This window comes from Lichtheimia ornata, assembly GCF_029851405.1.
Source record: "Lichtheimia ornata isolate CBS 291.66 chromosome Unknown scaffold00038, whole genome shotgun sequence".
Taxonomy (NCBI): Eukaryota; Fungi; Mucoromycota; class Mucoromycetes; order Mucorales; family Lichtheimiaceae; genus Lichtheimia; species Lichtheimia ornata.
The window spans coordinates 256,820-274,579 of record NW_026695358.1 but is presented as its reverse complement, the minus strand read 5'-3'; the positions used below and the strand labels follow the sequence as shown (position 1 = coordinate 274,579).

General features: G+C 44.5%; 8 protein-coding genes and 1 non-coding gene across 9 annotated transcripts; 5 read left to right on the top strand and 4 right to left on the bottom strand.

Annotated features, from left to right (window-relative positions):
• The first annotated feature begins 287 nt into the window (after nucleotides 1–287).
• Nucleotides 288–361, top strand: O0I10_007733. The gene has a single exon. It is a non-coding gene; the product is annotated as a tRNA-Asn (tRNA).
• A 2,372-nt stretch (nucleotides 362–2,733) lies between these two features.
• Nucleotides 2,734–4,289, top strand: O0I10_007732 (uncharacterized protein; the record flags this gene model as incomplete). Its single annotated transcript, XM_058487746.1, has 7 exons — nucleotides 2,734–2,971; nucleotides 3,040–3,109; nucleotides 3,167–3,188; nucleotides 3,251–3,574; nucleotides 3,636–4,091; nucleotides 4,170–4,194; nucleotides 4,249–4,289. 7 exons carry the CDS (start codon nucleotides 2,734–2,736, stop codon nucleotides 4,287–4,289), a joined length of 1,176 nt encoding a protein of 391 aa, XP_058341568.1.
• Nucleotides 4,290–4,314: 25 nt separating this feature from the next.
• On the top strand, nucleotides 4,315–4,926 carry O0I10_007731 (uncharacterized protein; the record flags this gene model as incomplete). Its single annotated transcript, XM_058487745.1, has 1 exon — nucleotides 4,315–4,926. One exon carries the CDS (start codon nucleotides 4,315–4,317, stop codon nucleotides 4,924–4,926), a length of 612 nt encoding a protein of 203 aa, XP_058341567.1.
• Nucleotides 4,927–5,143: 217 nt separating this feature from the next.
• Nucleotides 5,144–5,800, bottom strand: O0I10_007730 (splicing factor 3A subunit 2; the record flags this gene model as incomplete). Its single annotated transcript, XM_058487744.1, has 1 exon — nucleotides 5,144–5,800. The coding sequence occupies one exon, from the start codon at nucleotides 5,798–5,800 to the stop codon at nucleotides 5,144–5,146; it is 657 nt and encodes a 218-aa protein (XP_058341566.1).
• Nucleotides 5,801–5,935: 135 nt separating this feature from the next.
• On the bottom strand, nucleotides 5,936–7,056 carry O0I10_007729 (uncharacterized protein; the record flags this gene model as incomplete). Its single annotated transcript, XM_058487743.1, has 2 exons — nucleotides 5,936–6,647; nucleotides 6,716–7,056. The coding sequence occupies 2 exons, from the start codon at nucleotides 7,054–7,056 to the stop codon at nucleotides 5,936–5,938; spliced, it is 1,053 nt and encodes a 350-aa protein (XP_058341565.1).
• Nucleotides 7,057–7,672: 616 nt separating this feature from the next.
• On the top strand, nucleotides 7,673–12,743 carry O0I10_007728 (uncharacterized protein; the record flags this gene model as incomplete). The annotated part of the gene is made up of 2 exons (XM_058487742.1): nucleotides 7,673–9,959; nucleotides 10,015–12,743. The coding sequence occupies 2 exons, from the start codon at nucleotides 7,673–7,675 to the stop codon at nucleotides 12,741–12,743; spliced, it is 5,016 nt and encodes a 1,671-aa protein (XP_058341564.1).
• A 332-nt stretch (nucleotides 12,744–13,075) lies between these two features.
• O0I10_007727 (uncharacterized protein) lies at nucleotides 13,076–14,457 on the top strand (the record flags this gene model as incomplete). Its single annotated transcript, XM_058487741.1, has 5 exons — nucleotides 13,076–13,171; nucleotides 13,225–13,872; nucleotides 13,940–14,151; nucleotides 14,213–14,290; nucleotides 14,346–14,457. The coding sequence occupies 5 exons, from the start codon at nucleotides 13,076–13,078 to the stop codon at nucleotides 14,455–14,457; spliced, it is 1,146 nt and encodes a 381-aa protein (XP_058341563.1).
• Nucleotides 14,458–14,603: 146 nt separating this feature from the next.
• On the bottom strand, nucleotides 14,604–15,674 carry O0I10_007726 (uncharacterized protein; the record flags this gene model as incomplete). Its single annotated transcript, XM_058487740.1, has 4 exons — nucleotides 14,604–14,711; nucleotides 14,764–14,867; nucleotides 14,923–14,961; nucleotides 15,020–15,674. The coding sequence occupies 4 exons, from the start codon at nucleotides 15,672–15,674 to the stop codon at nucleotides 14,604–14,606; spliced, it is 906 nt and encodes a 301-aa protein (XP_058341562.1).
• Nucleotides 15,675–15,945: 271 nt separating this feature from the next.
• Nucleotides 15,946–17,565, bottom strand: O0I10_007725 (uncharacterized protein; the record flags this gene model as incomplete). The annotated part of the gene is made up of 5 exons (XM_058487739.1): nucleotides 15,946–16,035; nucleotides 16,100–16,180; nucleotides 16,248–17,040; nucleotides 17,121–17,242; nucleotides 17,335–17,565. 5 exons carry the CDS (start codon nucleotides 17,563–17,565, stop codon nucleotides 15,946–15,948), a joined length of 1,317 nt encoding a protein of 438 aa, XP_058341561.1.
• Nucleotides 17,566–17,760: the final 195 nt, after the last annotated feature.

Sequence of the window (17,760 nt, the reverse complement as noted above, 5' to 3'; positions counted from 1 at the left end):
GAACATACAGTGTTACAAGAGGAAGGAAAGTGAAAAACGACAAAGTCGGAGACGCAAGTTCAGCTGATTGTGCATTGCAACGCCTTGCAATGGCCCATTCTCTCCGCACAATGAAATTGTTCCCTCTCAAATTGCTCGCGATCTACCTCCCATAAAAACATCACCTCTTTATAATCCATATCCTTGCTACTTCCGCCACACTATGATATGCATTTCTTGGACTTGCCTTTTTAGGAAGCTGACGGAATAATGTGCATTCTCCAAATCAAAAAATTAAGAAGGAAAACGCTCTTATGGCGCAATTGGCTAGCGCGTCTGACTGTTAATCAGGAGGTTGGTGGTTCGAGCCCACCTAGGAGCGTGTCTCTTGCCTCTAAAGAGGTTTGAGCTTCTTGTTTTGTTGCTTTCTTTTTGGTGGTGGTCACGTGATCTATGGTGTCCATGTTGATCGTCTATCCCTTTTGCGATAGCAAGGATTAAAGGGCTGTACTTGGCGTGTGATTCTATATCCCTTTATATGGTCACTCGTTCAGCGTATAGATAAAGGCGAACGTGTCCCCGACATAAAGGATTGATTTTGATCCATCTTACAACACCTGTTATGGTATGCATAATACTAAACAGCATCACGACAACAATACCACTACGATCACCATAAACGTTGTCGTTTATTGCCATTGAACAATGGCAGATAGCTAATGTGCAAGATACAATCGTATTACAAGTACTAATTGGTTTTGGGGTGTTGTAGTCTTTTGGAGAAAAAAAAAGAAAAGATGCAAACGTCGATTTGAATGTATTCCCACGGTCTGAGCTTATGAATTACTCACTACTACATGATAGAAGAGAGCTGAGCAGCGAGTCGTGATAACAACAATAGACCTTCAATTCATGATGAAGATTAGATTGCAGTAGGCATGGATCAAATCAATCAATCATTGCCACCACCGATAGCTTAGCTATTGACATGGTTTGCAGTGAACGATCTTTGACAGCCCAATGTCATTCTAAAGTTATGAACGGATGGGATGCGTGCGAACATGACCGGGTTGCGCGACACGATCCTAGTGATACAAGTGCTCGATTATGGCAATCATCGTCCTACAACTTACACACGAGACATTTGTCATTCGCTGTTTATAGGCATTTTAAAATGGTGATCAATAGGGTGTTTTAACCTTGTTATGTTGAATGTCCCGCTTTGTAACGTTGCGGGGTAGAATAACAAGAAGCTGATACATGGATGGAGGAAGCCATCAATCATGGATTGCTGCTCAACATGACGATGAGACGTCCCTATCTAAATCCAGGTAGGGTGAACACGACGCCTAAGCCATGTCCACAGTAGCACGATGCCCGGTATAAGCCTAAGCATGGAAATGAAAGAAGGGATAAAAAAGAGAAATGACTTGGGTCATGGTACCGAGTTATGATATTTTTGCATGTGTGCACCCAAAGTATATGTTTTTTCCTTTATGGGTTTGGGCCCAATGTTATGGTTCAAGCAACCAAAAGTTGATTAGGTAATGCATGGGGTCAACCAAGCTCGATCAAAAGAGGAGTCCATGGGAACGTGGAATCATGCATAACATACTGCGCCTTGATGAACAAAGGAAACCTACCTTGGCGCAGCAGTAATAATTTTACAATGAGGCTGGTACACTGTGCAGCGTCAGTACCAAGAAATTGCATGAAGCAATTTGTAGTCATTTTAAAACACGACTTCTGCAGCCGAATACCGAGCTACGGAAAAAGGGTCGCTAAGGGTCGCTGTTGTTGTGTACCCATATTCAAAATCCTCGATCCACTTTTTTGAAATCCATGATGACCCTGATGCCAACCACTAGCTCGGTTGCGTTATTTGACATGTGCCCAACAACAATCACCACCACACATAGATCGATCATGACATGATGCTTTCATGGCCCATGAAATTGCTTCAATGACTTTGCTCACAAGCGCATCAACATGTCCGTGATGCGATGGAGAGGCAGAGTGATTAGCCTTGATACAGAGAGAGAGAGAGAGGCCTCTACAGAATAAAAGCATGTGTGTATACCCTTTGGGAACTTTTTACTAAATTTGCTTTCCATCTAACAAGCACATTTGGGTATAATGTGAAAGGCACCTTTTTCACACGATCCACGTGCCCTTTGTTAATGATCCTTTTTCAAAGAAAAAGAGGATCCAGATAATATGAAAATAAGCAGCTGCGGCAATCTTTGGTACCCAAATTTGCTTCCTATCGCATCGTGATTCCAAGGTACACAATCATCTAATACAAGAAGAAGCATGCGTTTATTCTTGCATGTGTTAAGGATCCAATAAAATGTACAACACGGCACCTGCTGTGGCTCAGGTAGCAGATGTGTGTGTTTCTTTGGTTGATTGTACTGCATGGTGCATGCGAATATGGCTTTCTTTATATTGAGGCATTTTGGTGTCATTGTCCTTTTGCATACAGCGGAGAACACAAGGGTACCAGGTTTCATTTTCTGATTTAGGATAAACTTGTTCTACGGTAGGAGGGTTCCACAAATAAAGGATTGATCTTGGGTTACCAGCTGATTATTTGACGGATCACCGCATCACCAGAATGGTGCTCGTCAACACACACATACACACACATTTGAATCTATATATACGTGGGTGGTTGTATTACTTGTTTTCTTTCCCTCCTCTTTTGACGCGAGAGCATACCATCCCATTTTACAGCACGCACAGCCAAGCACAATGGCCGATGCAACAAAAAAAGAAGACGACGTAGTTGTTTCGCAGGATGTCGTTCAACAAGACGACCTCGAACGCACTCCACCTACTGAAGAAGATTGGAAAACATTACGAGAAGTCCCTGGTACCATTCCATGGGCTGCGTTCCTCGTCATTGTCATTGAATTTTGTGAGCGTTTCACGTATTATGGTATCTCTGGTCCTTTCCAAAACTATGTTCAGTTCCCTGATCCTGGTGAATGTAAGCGATCCTATATACTTGGCTATTGACAACAATAACAAGGTCACTCAACAACAACATTCTTACAGATCCCGCTGAACAGCCTGGTGCTATGGGGCGTGGTCAACAAACGGCAACGGCTTTGAATACCTTTTTCCAGTGAGTATCTCCGAGAAAGGACAAATCCCTGAAAGTAGCTTCTAATGTGTTGTACAGATTTTGGTGTTATATCACCCCCGTAAGGTTTTCATAAGGTGTGTGTGTGTGTGAACCCTATTTACTAACGTGTCGGCCATGTAGATTATTGGTGGTGTTATTGCTGATCAGTACTTGGGCAAAATCAATGCCATTATTCTTTATGGCTGCATGTACTTTGTTGGCTTGCTTATTTTGACATTGACGGCTATTCCTTCTGCAATTTCCTCTGGCAGCGCATTCCCAGGCTTTGTTGTTGCCATTATCGTTATCGGTATGGGCACGGGTGGTATCAAAGCCAATGTCTCTCCTCTTGTTGCAGAGCAATACCAAGACAAAAAGCCCTATGTGATCACAACCAAGAAGGGTGAACGTGTCATTGTCTCACCACAGGCCACGTATCAACGTATTTTCAACATGTTTTACTGGGTAAATGCAACATTGATTAATACTTTCAAATGGCGTTGACATCTTTTTTCGTTACTAATAGGCCACCAACGTTGGAGGTATTTCAGCCATTGCCACTACCGAAATGGAAAAGAACATTGGTTTTTGGGCTGCTTTCTTGTTGCCAACATGTATGTTCATCCCTGGTATCTTGATTGTGGTTCTTGGACGTAAGCGATACGTTCAATCTCCCCCACGGGGTTCGGTGGTCCTTGAAGCTGGCAAGGTGATTTGGTATCATACAAAGATAAACGGCTTCTTCCCCAATTTGGACAAGATGGATGCTTGCAAGCCATCCAAACTTGCCATATCCCATCCTGAAATTGCATCCAAGGCCACATGGGACGATGTCTTTGTTGATGAATTCAAGCGTACCTTGCGAGCTTGTGTTGTGTTTTGCTGGTATCCCATCTACTGGCTTTGCTATTTGCAAATCAGCAACAATTTGCTTTCTCAGGCTGCTACCATGTGGACCGGCAACGTCCCCAATGATATCATGGTAAATGAAAAAAAGGCAACCATTCCAACAATGAAACCTTTATTACTCACACACGTCGTTTTCTTTTGATCGTCATAGAATAACATTGATCCATTGTTCTTGGGTAAGTGACAATCATGATCGTGACATCCAATACTCATTTTATTCTCTCTTTTAGTAAGACGCTTTTATCATCCTATGGATACATCGAGATACTAACACTTTTGGCTTGTAAAAGATTTGCATGATTCCTATCTTTGACCGGGTGATCTACCCAACGTTACGCCGATTTGGATTCAACATGCGACCTATCACACGTATCTCTTTGGGTTTCTTTTTCGGGTCCGTTGCCATGGCCTACACGGCTGGTATCCAAGCAAAGATTTACAGCACACCACCCTATTATGATCATCCAAGTGATGCAGGTGGCAAGAACTACATTTCGGCCGCTTATCAAATCCCATCTTACTGCTTTGTTGCATTATCTGAAATCTTTACATTGATCACTGGCATGGAGTATGCATACAAAAAGGCACCTGAATCCATGAAGGCCATTGTCATGTCGCTCTTCCTCTTCACAAATTGTGTCGCCGCCCTTTTGGGCTTTGCCTTGGTGTCCGTTGCTGTTGATCCCAAGCTGACATGGATGTACACGGGTATTTCAGGTGCTGCTTTCTGTTGCAGTATCTTGGTTTGGATCTTCCATCGCAAGCAAAATGACACCGATGTGCAAGAGGATAGCATTGGACGTACTGCAGAGCAGGCCCAAGAATACAATGCTGCTGCTGCCAAGCATAAGCATGAGCAAGTTGAATACGAGCTTGATCAAGAAAAGGGAACTAGTACAAGTACTTGAATACAATAATAATGTGGGATTTTCCCCTTCCACTTCCCAACTAGTAGTAGTAGTAGTATTATTATTATACAATAAACACCTTATACACTATGATGCTGTAAGAGAACATTTATTGTAGCCATGCGTGAATAGATATTGACAAGAATAAGAGAGGGTGCGTCGTCGTCGTATGTGGATGTGTGTGGATGTGTGTGCGTGTGTGAATGTGGAAATGTATTTAAGCGGATGAATAGAGGAATTGCAAGGAAAACTGCCTAGAATCTTGATCCCAATGTGTCCAAAACTTGCCAGGTGCACGATCGATTTCTCTACTTTGGATCTTAAAGGCGACTGTCTCGTATGGTTCTGCTGCCACCAATAGATATTGATAATCCTTGTTGGGAGGTTCCACCTTTTGTTCATAGGCAGACATGAATCGATGGCGTGGGATCACATCGTTTGCAATCTGTGGGTATTGGATTTGGAAGAGAAGACCTTGTTGACGAGTGACAGGATCACGCACCTTGGTGATGCGATAACCAGGACGGCCAATCTTGATGACAGTACGTCGTTGCACGGTAGGCTTTGCTGGGCCCACTGCTGGCTGTACAGCGGCTGATTCTTTTGCTTCTCTTGCAGCACGACGAGCAAGGTTGGTCTGATGCTTTTTACCCTGAGTATGCGCAAGATAGGAGCCTTCGGTCGTATGCAGCGTCAAACAGAGTTTACATTCGTACGAGCCAAGGTGGTTCTTCATGAAGTAAGGATCTTTGGAAATGTCAATCGTCTCCAAGGCCAATTTGCGTAGTCGTTCACGTCGATCAACGTTGGATTCAGACCATCCTGCCACACCACCACCACGGATCTTGCTGCCAACTCGATTCTGGAAATCCATAATGAGCGTATATAGATATGTGTAAAAGAAGCAAAAGTAGCGCACACACGCAGCCTAAATCAATGTCCTCTCCTCCGACCAATGATAATAAATGTATACCGCAGCAGCCAACTATGCTTTTATTACTATTCACTACTACTTCAACTGATCAAAACTATTTCGATTGGATTGAAAGAAATGAATCAAATCTTGTGGAGGATGTCCCAAGGCTCGTTCAAGGTCATCGGTGTGCTTATCCAGGTATCCTTGATCAGCCATATCCCATGCTTCGAGCAGGATCTGGATACAGGCATCAGAGAGGTAGCTTGCGAGAGGATGAGCAAACGTCTCCTTGATGGGTAAACGTTGTTGGAATCGATGGTCATCTCGCATACGTTTCAAATAGTCTTTCATGTTGTGTGGCTCAATGCGTTCAAAAGAGAAATCGTGTCCTATTTCAAGTCCTTTCGCCATATGGCTAGCCATGTTGGATGCATTTTCAGGTTCCCTTGGGGTAAATTGGAACAAGGTTTGATTCTTTTGTTGCTTGTTCAGAATCCATAAGAATCGAGAAGCGAATGATGGTGAGGTAGTATCTTGCTCAATGGAGAGTCGATATACACCTTGGACAATATCATGAAGGGAAAGCATGGCAAACTTGCGTTCCTGATCCACTGGCATACGTAACTTGTTTTGTTCTTGTACCATGGGAGTCAAAAAGAAAAATACTTCAGCCAGCATTGGAACCTGAAAGATGCAGTAACTTTCCTCATCAAAGCTTCTTTTCATCAATTGTTCCAAGCAATACAACTGCTGATGCATTGGCCAACGTTTACCATCACCACGAGCAATCATATCGGTTCCTAGACTAGTAGTAGTAGTAGTAGCATCCAAAGATTAATAAACGTGCAATGCTTGCTGTTGTATTATTATTACCAAGATACCATGGCAACGTAATTCACTTCGCAATCCGCTGCAGCGTGCAATACATTCATGCCAAGACAAATAGCATTCTCTGCCATTTGAGGAATGAAAACAAGGTACTCCACACCACGTAGTTCCCGTTCTAGTTGAGCTTGATCATGGTAATCGGTTTCGACAAGTTCGCCTCCCATACTTTCAAGGTGCTCAAGGTGTTGGCGGCTTTGACAGATTAGCTTGATGCGTATTTTCTTTTTCATATCTTTTCTTTGAAACGACTTGAGAAAGTGGTATGCAATGGCATAGCCCATCAATTCATCAACACCAGTGATTGCACAGTAACCAAATTGAGCCATTTTGTTGGAGACAAGAGCAGACACAAGAGGAGGATCAACAACAGCCGGCTTATATAAGTATTATCAACATGGGTCCATTAATGGTATGCGGGCGGCGTGAGAGCAAAGATAAAAAAAAAGTATCCAGAAACTTGCACGTTCCAAGTATAAAGCTGGGAAGGTTTGAAGAAGCGAACTTGGGTACAACAAGTTGAGCGAGGAGATCACCATGCTTCTTGTATCCTTACATCCATCCCTTATGATAACCTAGTATCTTATCATCCTTTTAGCAAAGTAGGCTAAAATCCCTTCACCAGCCAGGCTCATTTGATCATGATAAAGACACATTTAGTGCCTCTTGTAAGGTAATGGGGTGAGTCACGTGAAGTATGGATCGTGCAAAAGACACTTGTTTAATAAAGAAAAAGAATGAATGCAATATGAGTCATATAAATACATAGGTAGAATGTTATTCAAAGAGGTATAAGGATGATGATGGTGATGGTAGTGGTGGTGGTGGTGGTCATCGTCCACAGATAGCTTAGTCGGAAATCCTGCAATCTTTCTTTTTTTTCCCTCTCTCTCTTTTTCTAACATTCGCTGAACTACACAAGCTTCTACACTATCGCTTGGTTTCATGGCTAGTCATCAGCACAACCAGGCTTCTTCATCGTCTAGTTCGAATCGTTGGCTGAGCAACATTCTTCGACCCCGTGCTTCTTCCATCACTGTTGAATCGTGTCTTAATCTCCAACAACAAAGCGATCGGCATTCGCCTCTCGATGCACGAACGATTTTGCCTCTCGTGTCGAGCAGTCAACCTGTAGCCACGCGATGTCGACACCTTGCTGCATTCTCGGGATTATGTCGTACATACAAGTTTACGCATCTCGATAGCGTTCTTGAGGCAGTGCAGGACTTACTCAGCGACGACCAGGCAAACGCTACCACCACAACCACCACTACTACCAACAGCAGCAGCAGCAGCAGCAGCAGCAATATCACCATGACACCCGTTAGCAGCAGTAGCACCACGAATGAAGCTGCACGTCATGCCGTATTTGAATTCATGATTGCATGTATCAAAGGACAATACGAGACGCTTGGATTGGGTCGAGTGGCATTGTACAAGATATTAGTCGACTATGAGCACTGGCAAGATTTGGGTGACATGTATCGAGTCTTGTATGCGCTATGCAATGGTGGACGTGACATTTCTGGTTTTGAAAAGAACGTGGCCAAGTTATTGATTCGATGGCTGAATGTGGCACTTGAACAAGGACATTCGAGACAACAAGGCGGCGGCGGTGGTGGTGTGCCTCATGTTCGGGACTTGATGCATTTATTGACCATGATATGCAAATTCAACTTTGCCATGTTTGAGGAAGCCGAAGTGACTCAGATGGTAAAAGCAACACGCCATGTACAACAACAATGTGGTCCAGGGCCTGATACCGTAGCCTGTGTCGCATTTGCAGATGTGGTGGTTCGATATCGTTTCGTCCCTTTTGATGCATTGAAGCCATTCATGGAACTCTTGTGCAACATTCAAGTAAGCGACACGACATCTTCTTCACCAAAGTCAGTCTTGGCCAACTTGTTACGATCTCATTGTGCGCACAATGCAGTCTTGACCTTATGTCGCATGGCCACTCATGGCGGGAAGTTGGCCACAGGTGCGATTGGATTGTTATCCGAAGCGGCTTGGGGAATGCGTGAAGCGGATACGACGTGTCAAATTCCAGATGGGATCGTGCTTCTTTACTTGCGTCGGGCGGCGTTGCATGGTGACGAGCATGTTCAAGCGGCAGTATTGGCAAGTTTGACCATGATGACGGATCATTTGGGTCATGAGATTGCCTTATTGGAATGGGATACCATTTGGGATATTTGTGATGCTTGCACGCTTACATTTACAACACGTGTCTTGACAACGGCCGAGCGTCAAATCTTGGCATCTTTTCCATTGCAACAACAGCAGCTTGACAAGGACAATGTCTTGGTGGCTCAATTTGTACAATTTCTTGATCACGTGTATTCAGCTTACAAACAAGGACAGTACACAGGGCCTATTGGGCGCATGATGAATGTGCTTCATGTGCTACGTCAACATTTGTCAGTGGAAGCATCCGATGCCTTACTTGCTTACCTTGAAGCGGAGCACATGTTATTGCCTTCGACCGATGGATGGATTGGACGTCTGATTGATGTGGTGCACACGTTTTATATACCTACAACAGTGGAGCGACATACGCGATTGCGAGTGCTATCGATAGTGACGGATGTATGTACGGCGATCAAGGATTTGCATGTCGAAGCCGTGAATCGAGACGTGGTGCTTCCCATGGTAGCCAACGCACCCCATGAGAGTGATCCAACCATTCGACAATGCACGGTGGATTTGATTGTGGATGCACTTGGCGATTGTTCACCTGATGATGATGAATCAGTATTTGATGGCTTATTGGATGTATTGAAACGATGTACTCGATGTCGTTGCGTTGAATCTCCTGCAAGTCTTGAAAAGAAAAGAGGAGCCTTGAGACGATCACAGAGCCAATCACAGCAACATGAGCGCGTGGGTAGCAGCAGCGTAGGACTTCCATCCATGCCACGAAGTTCGACAGCAACACCACACAGCGCAAGTAGTCCAGTGGTCCCTATTGCAGATCCTGCCCTCATTGATGCTGATCATTGTTGCACCGGCATAGCAGCCATGTGTGGATTGGTGGAATTGTTTGATGAATTGGTGCTACGAGATACGGATGGACATGCCTGCATGCGTGTGTTTGAGACGTTGACGGAGCTTGCCAACAGCATGGACGGCATGGAATGTATTTATGGTGGATCCAAAGTGGTGGCATTGGATATTTTGTTACGATTGAGATGTACTCCTGATCATCGGATTTTTGTGCTTGATGAAGGTAAGTTTTCTTTTGTAATATATACTTATCATGAATAATGCTGACATTGTTATAGAATCGAATCATAGCAACAGTGTCATGGCAGCCGTACGACAACGACGAGCTATTCGTAAACAAGAACGTGCCAACCGCGAGAAACAAAATACAGTGGCCGTACCTCCTCCAGCTGCACCTCAAGGGCAAGCATCACATCATCGACCACGCCATCCAAGTCCTGTGGTGGTTTCTTTTGCGGATAACGACGCTACGGCAATTGTGTTACGTACCGAAGAGATGTTGGAAGGATATACGACCATTCTTGAGCTTTCACGCAGTTGGGAACTTGTGTTATTTGTGCTTGAGCGACTACCAGAGCAATTGGGGAATAAGCATTTATTCTGTGGAGCCGAACGAGCGATTGAACGACTAAGGAAACGCGTGGTGACATGGATCAGTACACGGCGATTCTTGGATAGCATTCAGCATCTACCATCATCGATCAAGCGCAATGATCTCTATGTGCATGCATACCGGATACTGGCTGTGTTGATTGCCTACAGACGTCTTTTCAGCAAACAGCATCAAGATGAGATTGTCTATGCACTTTACCTTGGCCTCACTCAAGTCACTGCAGCTACACGTCCTTGTATCAATGCACTTGCCGTATGCTGTTATGAGCTTCCACTTTCTGTTACAAAGATGCTCAATGAGATTCTTCAACGCATGTCACAGATTATTTCAGTCAGCAGTGTCTCCGTTCACATTCTCGAGTTTCTTTCGGGTCTTGCACGTTTACCAACCTTATACGCCAACTTTACAAGTGACATGTACAAGCCTGTATTTGCTATTGCACTCAATTATCTTCAACATTCTCAAGCCGTTGCCGCTGCTGCCGCCAATGCACCACCACCACCACAAGCCCCGCCATCATCATCATCATCATCGTCACCTGCTGCAGCAAGTTCACCTGTGGTGGGTAATGGCAGTGGCAATACGCCATCGGTCACTCAACGTGCTTTGTCGCAATACGTACTTATCATGGCGTACTTGGTGATTACAGTATGGTTTACAGCCGTACCTTTACGAGAAAGACGCAAGCATGTATCCTTCATCATTCAACGGCTTTTGAGCGCAACACCTGTGGGTCGACCTATTGATGAACAAACCTATACGTGTATTGACATGTTGTCACGTTTCAGCTTTGCCGATATCAGCCTTGCACCTGACAAGTCGCTTGTGGCTCGTATTTTAATGGGTGATCCAGTAGCGGGATCGATGACTACGACGGCTGCAACAGCAACAACGACGACCACAACGCGTCAAAGTACACGATCTTGGGTTTATGGTCATACGTTATTGACATTACGTACGGCATGTACACCTGGTTGGGCTGAATTTACTATTCGTCGTCCTTCTGGCACTGTATCGCTCATGTGCAACATTGAGAATCGTATCAAGGCCGGGGCTATTGATTATAAAACATTGCCAGCATTGCTTATGATGCAGTACGCTCCTGAACTCTTGCCACCACGTAGCCAGCCTGAAAATGATCAACAACAGCAGCCATCATCACCTGAATCATCTTCTTCACAGCAACAACAACAACAACAGGCTCCTTCAGGTTCAGGACTTGGCATCACATTTGATAATACGACCGAACCAGCAACAACAACAACAACGACAACAACAACATCTTCATCATCATCACCTAGCACATTGAATGATCAACAGCAGCAACAACAGCAACAACAACAACAATCACCTATACCACCTGCAAGTCCTGATCGTGAACGAAGTATCAAGCAAGTACTTGCTGATCCAACAGGCAATGACCCAACAACGCCGTCATCAGCCATGAGCAGCAGCCATCTATTACGACGCACCGACCATTCACTTGATCCTGGTTTTCTATTCCTGCAACTAAGCAACTATCCTGATATGACACGTGTAGCCGAGATGATGCCTGCGTTACCTGAAGATGATGCCACGCATCGTAGTATTGGAATTTTGGATCGTATTCCAGTGGTTGATTTCCACAAGGTGGGCGTTCTTTATGTGGGACGTGGTCAGCGTACAGAAGTCGAGATTCTTTCCAACACTCACGGGTCACCGGATTATGTTCGATTCCTTAATGCGCTTGGCAGCATTGAGCGCTTACGTGGTAGAACCGACAATACAGGTGGATTGGATCGTGAGATGGATATTGATGGACGCTATGCCTATTTTTGGCGTGATGATGTGACACAAATGATCTTCCATGCCGCTACGATGATGCCTACGGATTTGACACGTGATCCACGTTGCAGCAACAAGAAGCGTCATATCGGCAATGACTTTGTCACGGTGGTTTACAATGATTCGGGTCATGATTATGCATTTGATACCTTGCCTGGTCAATTCAATTTCATCAACATTGTCGTCACGCCTCATTCACCCGCATCCTCCGATCCACATAGCACCTTCTTTAGAGTGGAAATGCAGCGTCGTCCTGACATGCCGGATATTGGTCCCATATCCGATCCAAAACTTGTATCGGCTCATTCCTTGCCTGCCTTTGTACGACAAACCGCTTTACATGCCAACATTTTTGCTCAAGTCTTCCAATCAGGTGTCAGTGGTCGTCATGAATATCTTTCTCATTGGCGTGAACGTTTACGTCAAATTCGTCGTATTCGAGATCGTGTGGCTGGAGCCAAACCACAACAACAACAACAACAACCTGTATCATCTCCTTCCTCAACATCTGCACCTTCAGCTTCTTTGGTACCTCCAGAACTCTTGTTGGATTTTACTCGGTACACATAACAAGTGGTAGTAGTAGTAGCAGGTAGCAGGTAGCACTTAGCAGTATTATTATGCATCATTGATAACCACCCCATACCCCATTTCATGTATCTATTTTGCATCCTATCCCCCCACCCCACTTCTTCCATTGTGCGAATACAAAAAATGACAAAGAGACGCGGTTGCTGCATCAGACAAAGAGTGCTTGCATGTGTTACGTTGTACAGGAACGATTTCAATAATGGCTCGCAGAAATAAAGGGGAGCGCCTCGCCCTTTTTTCCTTTTTCTTTTTTTTTTCTTTCTTTCACCGCACACGCACACGCACACGCACATACATCATTGTTCATAATAATGAATGTACTCTATGAGTTGTTTTGTATGGGGGCACCCCCAACCTTGACAGGCCAAGATTTGAAAAAGGCCAACTTCCAACCCTTTATGAACAAGGTACTATTATTCGCGTTATTTTATTACCATTATTGGGAGCTGACCCGACATAGACGTTGCAATCAGCCAAGTTGATCATGAACGATGATACGCTTAAACAAGATGCAACCTCGCGTATCAAGAGTTTATTGGGATCGAAATCACATTCTGTGAATAATACGATGCGTACCGTGAATACGATGTTTGATGCTGCACGTCAAGCATGTGAATTTGACCGTGAACGTTGTATGATTGAGTGGCTCGAAACATGCGTGACGATGGCCATACAAATGGGGCTGCAGGAGGCTTCTGGTGGCACGACAACTACAGCAGCCGTGCCATCCACGTATGACAAGATCGGAGCATCGGAAGATGAGGAGGATGAAGATGCCGTTGTGCCGCAACCTTCCAACAACAACAAACCTCGAAGAAAACAACAACCCCCAAGACGACAACGCAAAAATCGTGATTCAGATGAAGAATATCGACCTTCCTTTGATGATGATGATGATGTTGAGGATTTCACCCCTGTCACCTACCAAAAGAACAGCAACAACAATGAACCACAAGTGTTTAAAAAGAAAGGCGATGAATTGGTGTCTGCTATTCAACCTGGTGCTGGTGCAGGTGCTGTATTAAAGCATTTCAACGCAAGCAGTGTTGCTTTGCAAAATGGTTACTTTGCTCGATCGTACTTTTTCCCATCCAAGGAAAGCTTCAACGTAAGTGATGATCTTTTGACATTTCTCTTCTCCGCCCGCCGCTGCTGACATTTTCTTCCCCATAAAGGCCTTTATTTCTACTTTGCATTCTGCCCAAAAGACCATTGATATTTGTGTTTATTCCATGACCGATGATGATACTGCTGATGCTCTTATCTTGGCCAAGAAACGCAATGTAAAGATTCGTATCATTACTGATGACCAACAAGCCGCAAGCAAATACGCTGATCCTTCAAGATTACAAAAAGACCATGGTATCCCTTACAAGACTGATAACTCGTAAGTGCCACCATGGTATGTAGGCAACACGCATACACATGCTAACGCACACAAAATGCAGTCCCTCTTATATGCACAACAAATTCGCTGTGATTGATGGAAAGACTTTGATCAACGGCAGCTTCAACTGGTCGAAAAAGTAAGGATCGTCACAACAGAGATGCGGCATGAACTAAGTCAATTTCTTTTTATAGTGCACGATTCAAGAACAGGGAAAACATTGTCATTACCAATATTCCTGAATGCATCAAAGAATTCCAGATCGAGTTTGATAGATTGTGGAACGAGTTTGAATTTGAGCCCTAGTTGCTTTATACCTTTATTTTGTTCGTCTAGTACCCATCAACTATTCTTCTATAGTAAATATCTACTATTATCTCTGCTTAAGCATGCCATGATGATGACTCTAGATGATGATAAATTGGACCGTACTTTATTCTAATGATGGATTACTAAACACGCCAACGACCTGCACGCAACAAAGGTCTCACGCGTAAGAACCAGTAGGCAGCACCATAAGCTGTTCCGCCCAAATGAGCAGCACTGTCAACCACCTCATTCTATAAATGAGCCTATTAGCATACGCATGATGTGATGTTTGATATTCCGTACCTTGAGTGTGAAAGCTTGATAAAAGTCATATCCTGCAACACCAAGAACAACGGCAATGGCTGGCATGGGAATCACAAAAAAGAGCAAAAATGTGGTTCGTGGGACTACGTTGGACAATGAGTATGCTACCAGTAGAATTTCCCCTATGTTACAACTTACATGCACAAGCATAAAAAGTAGTGATACCCATGACAGATCCTATATGGCATGCATGAATATAAAAGCTATCCTTGTTACTACTACTACTACTACGTACCTGAAGCACCTAATGAGCCAAAAGGAGCGCTTCCCCGAACAAGACGTTTTCGTTCCAGCATAGGTCTTACATATTGTCGATAGGCCAATGTTGCCAAGGATGCAGCAATACCCGCTCCACTGTAGAGTAATAGAAATCGAGAGGCACCGAGGGCTTCAATAGCAGCCTGACCCATAGAATACAACACCAGCATATTAAGACCAAGATGGCCTAGATCACGGTGCGATATGGATGATGTCAATAACGTATGGAATCGTCCGTGCTTGAAAGCTTCAGCCGAGTTCATGAAATTGGCGGCCATAAAGTTGAGCCAACGCCCGTCGCCGAATGTTTTGTAGCTATTGACTGCATATTGCCACGCAAGAAACACGGCCCCGTTGACACCTAAAAGCGCATACAGCACCGTATTGGGATTCGCATTGTCGAGCCGTCGTTGGAATTGCCGAATGGGATTGCGTTGTTGTTGCAAGGCTTTGGATAAAGACGACTTTTCAGGCTGATTGTAGTAGTGGGGTCGAATCATGACCCTCCACGAAGTGGCAACATGGCGAATAGTAGCTGGTAATTTCGACACGATAGGCCGTTGCAATGCCGTACTCGTAGTTGTAGTAAGCGTCGATGGTCGTAAACAAGCAAGCAATAAAGCACGCACCATAGTATATAATATACAAAGAAAAGAAGAAAGAAAGAAAGAGAAGAAGAAGCGCAGCTCCTATATACATACACACTGGTTTTCTTTTGTCATGGGAAACGGGGAGATGCATAATGAACTTTCCAACAATATAGGGAATAGATATACCAAATACATGTTTTGTTTTTTCTCTCTATGACATTTAATGGTGTAGTTTTTTGGAAGGAAATCATGCAATACTAAGTTGTCCCTTTTTGATTGATGTTTATATGTCGTTCGATTGGAAAATTACAGTTTAGAGGGAAAGAGAATCAGCATAGGGCAAGCTGTAAAGTTCACCCACTGCAGCACCAGTTGCCTTGCCGCTCAACAACTTTTCAGCAACCTAGATGATAGCAAATAAAATCAATTATCCCATTCCATCATCTCATATTGAGTGATTTACGTACCTTGGCGACATCGGAAGTGGAGACGTTGTCCAAAGCAGCAGCGACTTCAGCGACAGAGGTATACTTGCCATCAAAGAGAGCCTAATAAAAGGGCATCCCAATCAATACACTTTTTCTTTCCAATCCCCAAATCCTCCTTTTATCTTACCTGAGCACCAATGGTTTCCAAGCGATCCAAGCGAGTCTCGAAAGCATTGGAAGCAGCAAACTTGGCTTGAGCAACAGCGGCAGCAAAGTCTTGTTCAGAGATACCCTTGGAGACGGCCTTGAGTTGTTCAGCAGCAGCGGCAACAGCAGAGGCAACAGAGGAAGAGGGAGCAGAGGCGTAGACACCAAAGAGACCAGCATCAGAGTAGCCAATGTTGAAGGCCTTGAGTTGAGCATCTTGACCCAACTTGGCGGCAGCTTCACCAAGAAGACCAGCAGCGGCAGCGTTTTGGACACGTTGCTCACCACCCAAAGCGAAACGCAAGACTTGAGCAGCAGCGTATTCATTGGAGTTCAAAGGAGCACCCTCGAATGCAAGAATGTAGTGGCTCTTTCCATCGACAGAAGATTCAACACGGACCTCACCACCATAGTACTTTGAAGCTTGACGAGAGACGTTGCCAGCAGGGACATTGATGAAAGTCTCAGCAAACTCTTGGACAGCCTCAAGAGGGATACCAGAACCAACCAAGGCAATGTTACCAGATTGGAACAATTCAGCAGCATAAGCCTTGACAGCATCATTGTTGATACGAGCATTGGGGTTGGCAAAGATGGCATTACCAAGACCAGTACGGAAAGCAGCACGATGAGCAGCTTCAAGAACAGCAACTTCAGCCGAGTGAGCAGCAGCAGAGGATTCAGCAGCAGTTTGCTTAGCAACATCGACAAACTCGTGGGGTTGGAACTTTTGGTTGGAAACAACATCACCCAAGACTTCAGCGAATTGAGCACTATAATCATCATTGTAAGTGATCTCATCTCTCTCTCTCTCTCTCCCTCTCCTTGTCATATATATATAAAAAAAACTCACGCATCACCGTTCAAAAACTCGGCAGAATAAGAAATGGTTTCGCGAGTAAGGTTGGCAGACAAGACACCACCAGCCAATTCAGTTTCACGAGTGACGCGGAAAGCAGTACGCTTGCTGTTGTTCTATGATGGGTATGTAGTAGATAGATATAGATAATTGTTTAGAGGCGTTGTTGTTATGGTGATGATGTTGTGTACGTGTTTCGTCGTCTCACCTTGAAGCCATAGTTCTTCAAGAAATGAGCAACACCGCTGGAGCTTTCAAGTCGAGAACCACCATTGATAACAACGGACAAACCAGCAGCCTGGCCGGGCTCTTCAATCGAGGCAACCTTGATGCCATTTTGAGCAGTGCTGATTTGAGTGGTGGTGGCGGCGGTGCTGTATGCCTTGGCGGCACTGTTGGAAAGGGAGGCAAAAGCTCTACGCGTGGTGGCAGCCAACATATGAAAAAGAGAGAGTGGGGAGAACAAAGGTATCAACAGCCTGTGTCTGTTTTGTCGGTTGAAGAAAAAAAAAAGTCGCCCGACCGGCCCATGCTGCTGACGTCATTTACTCATTATCACACTCTGTGGACTGCCCTGTCACTTTGACAACTACTATCTTACCCCACCCTATCTCAAAATTGCATAATTAAACAC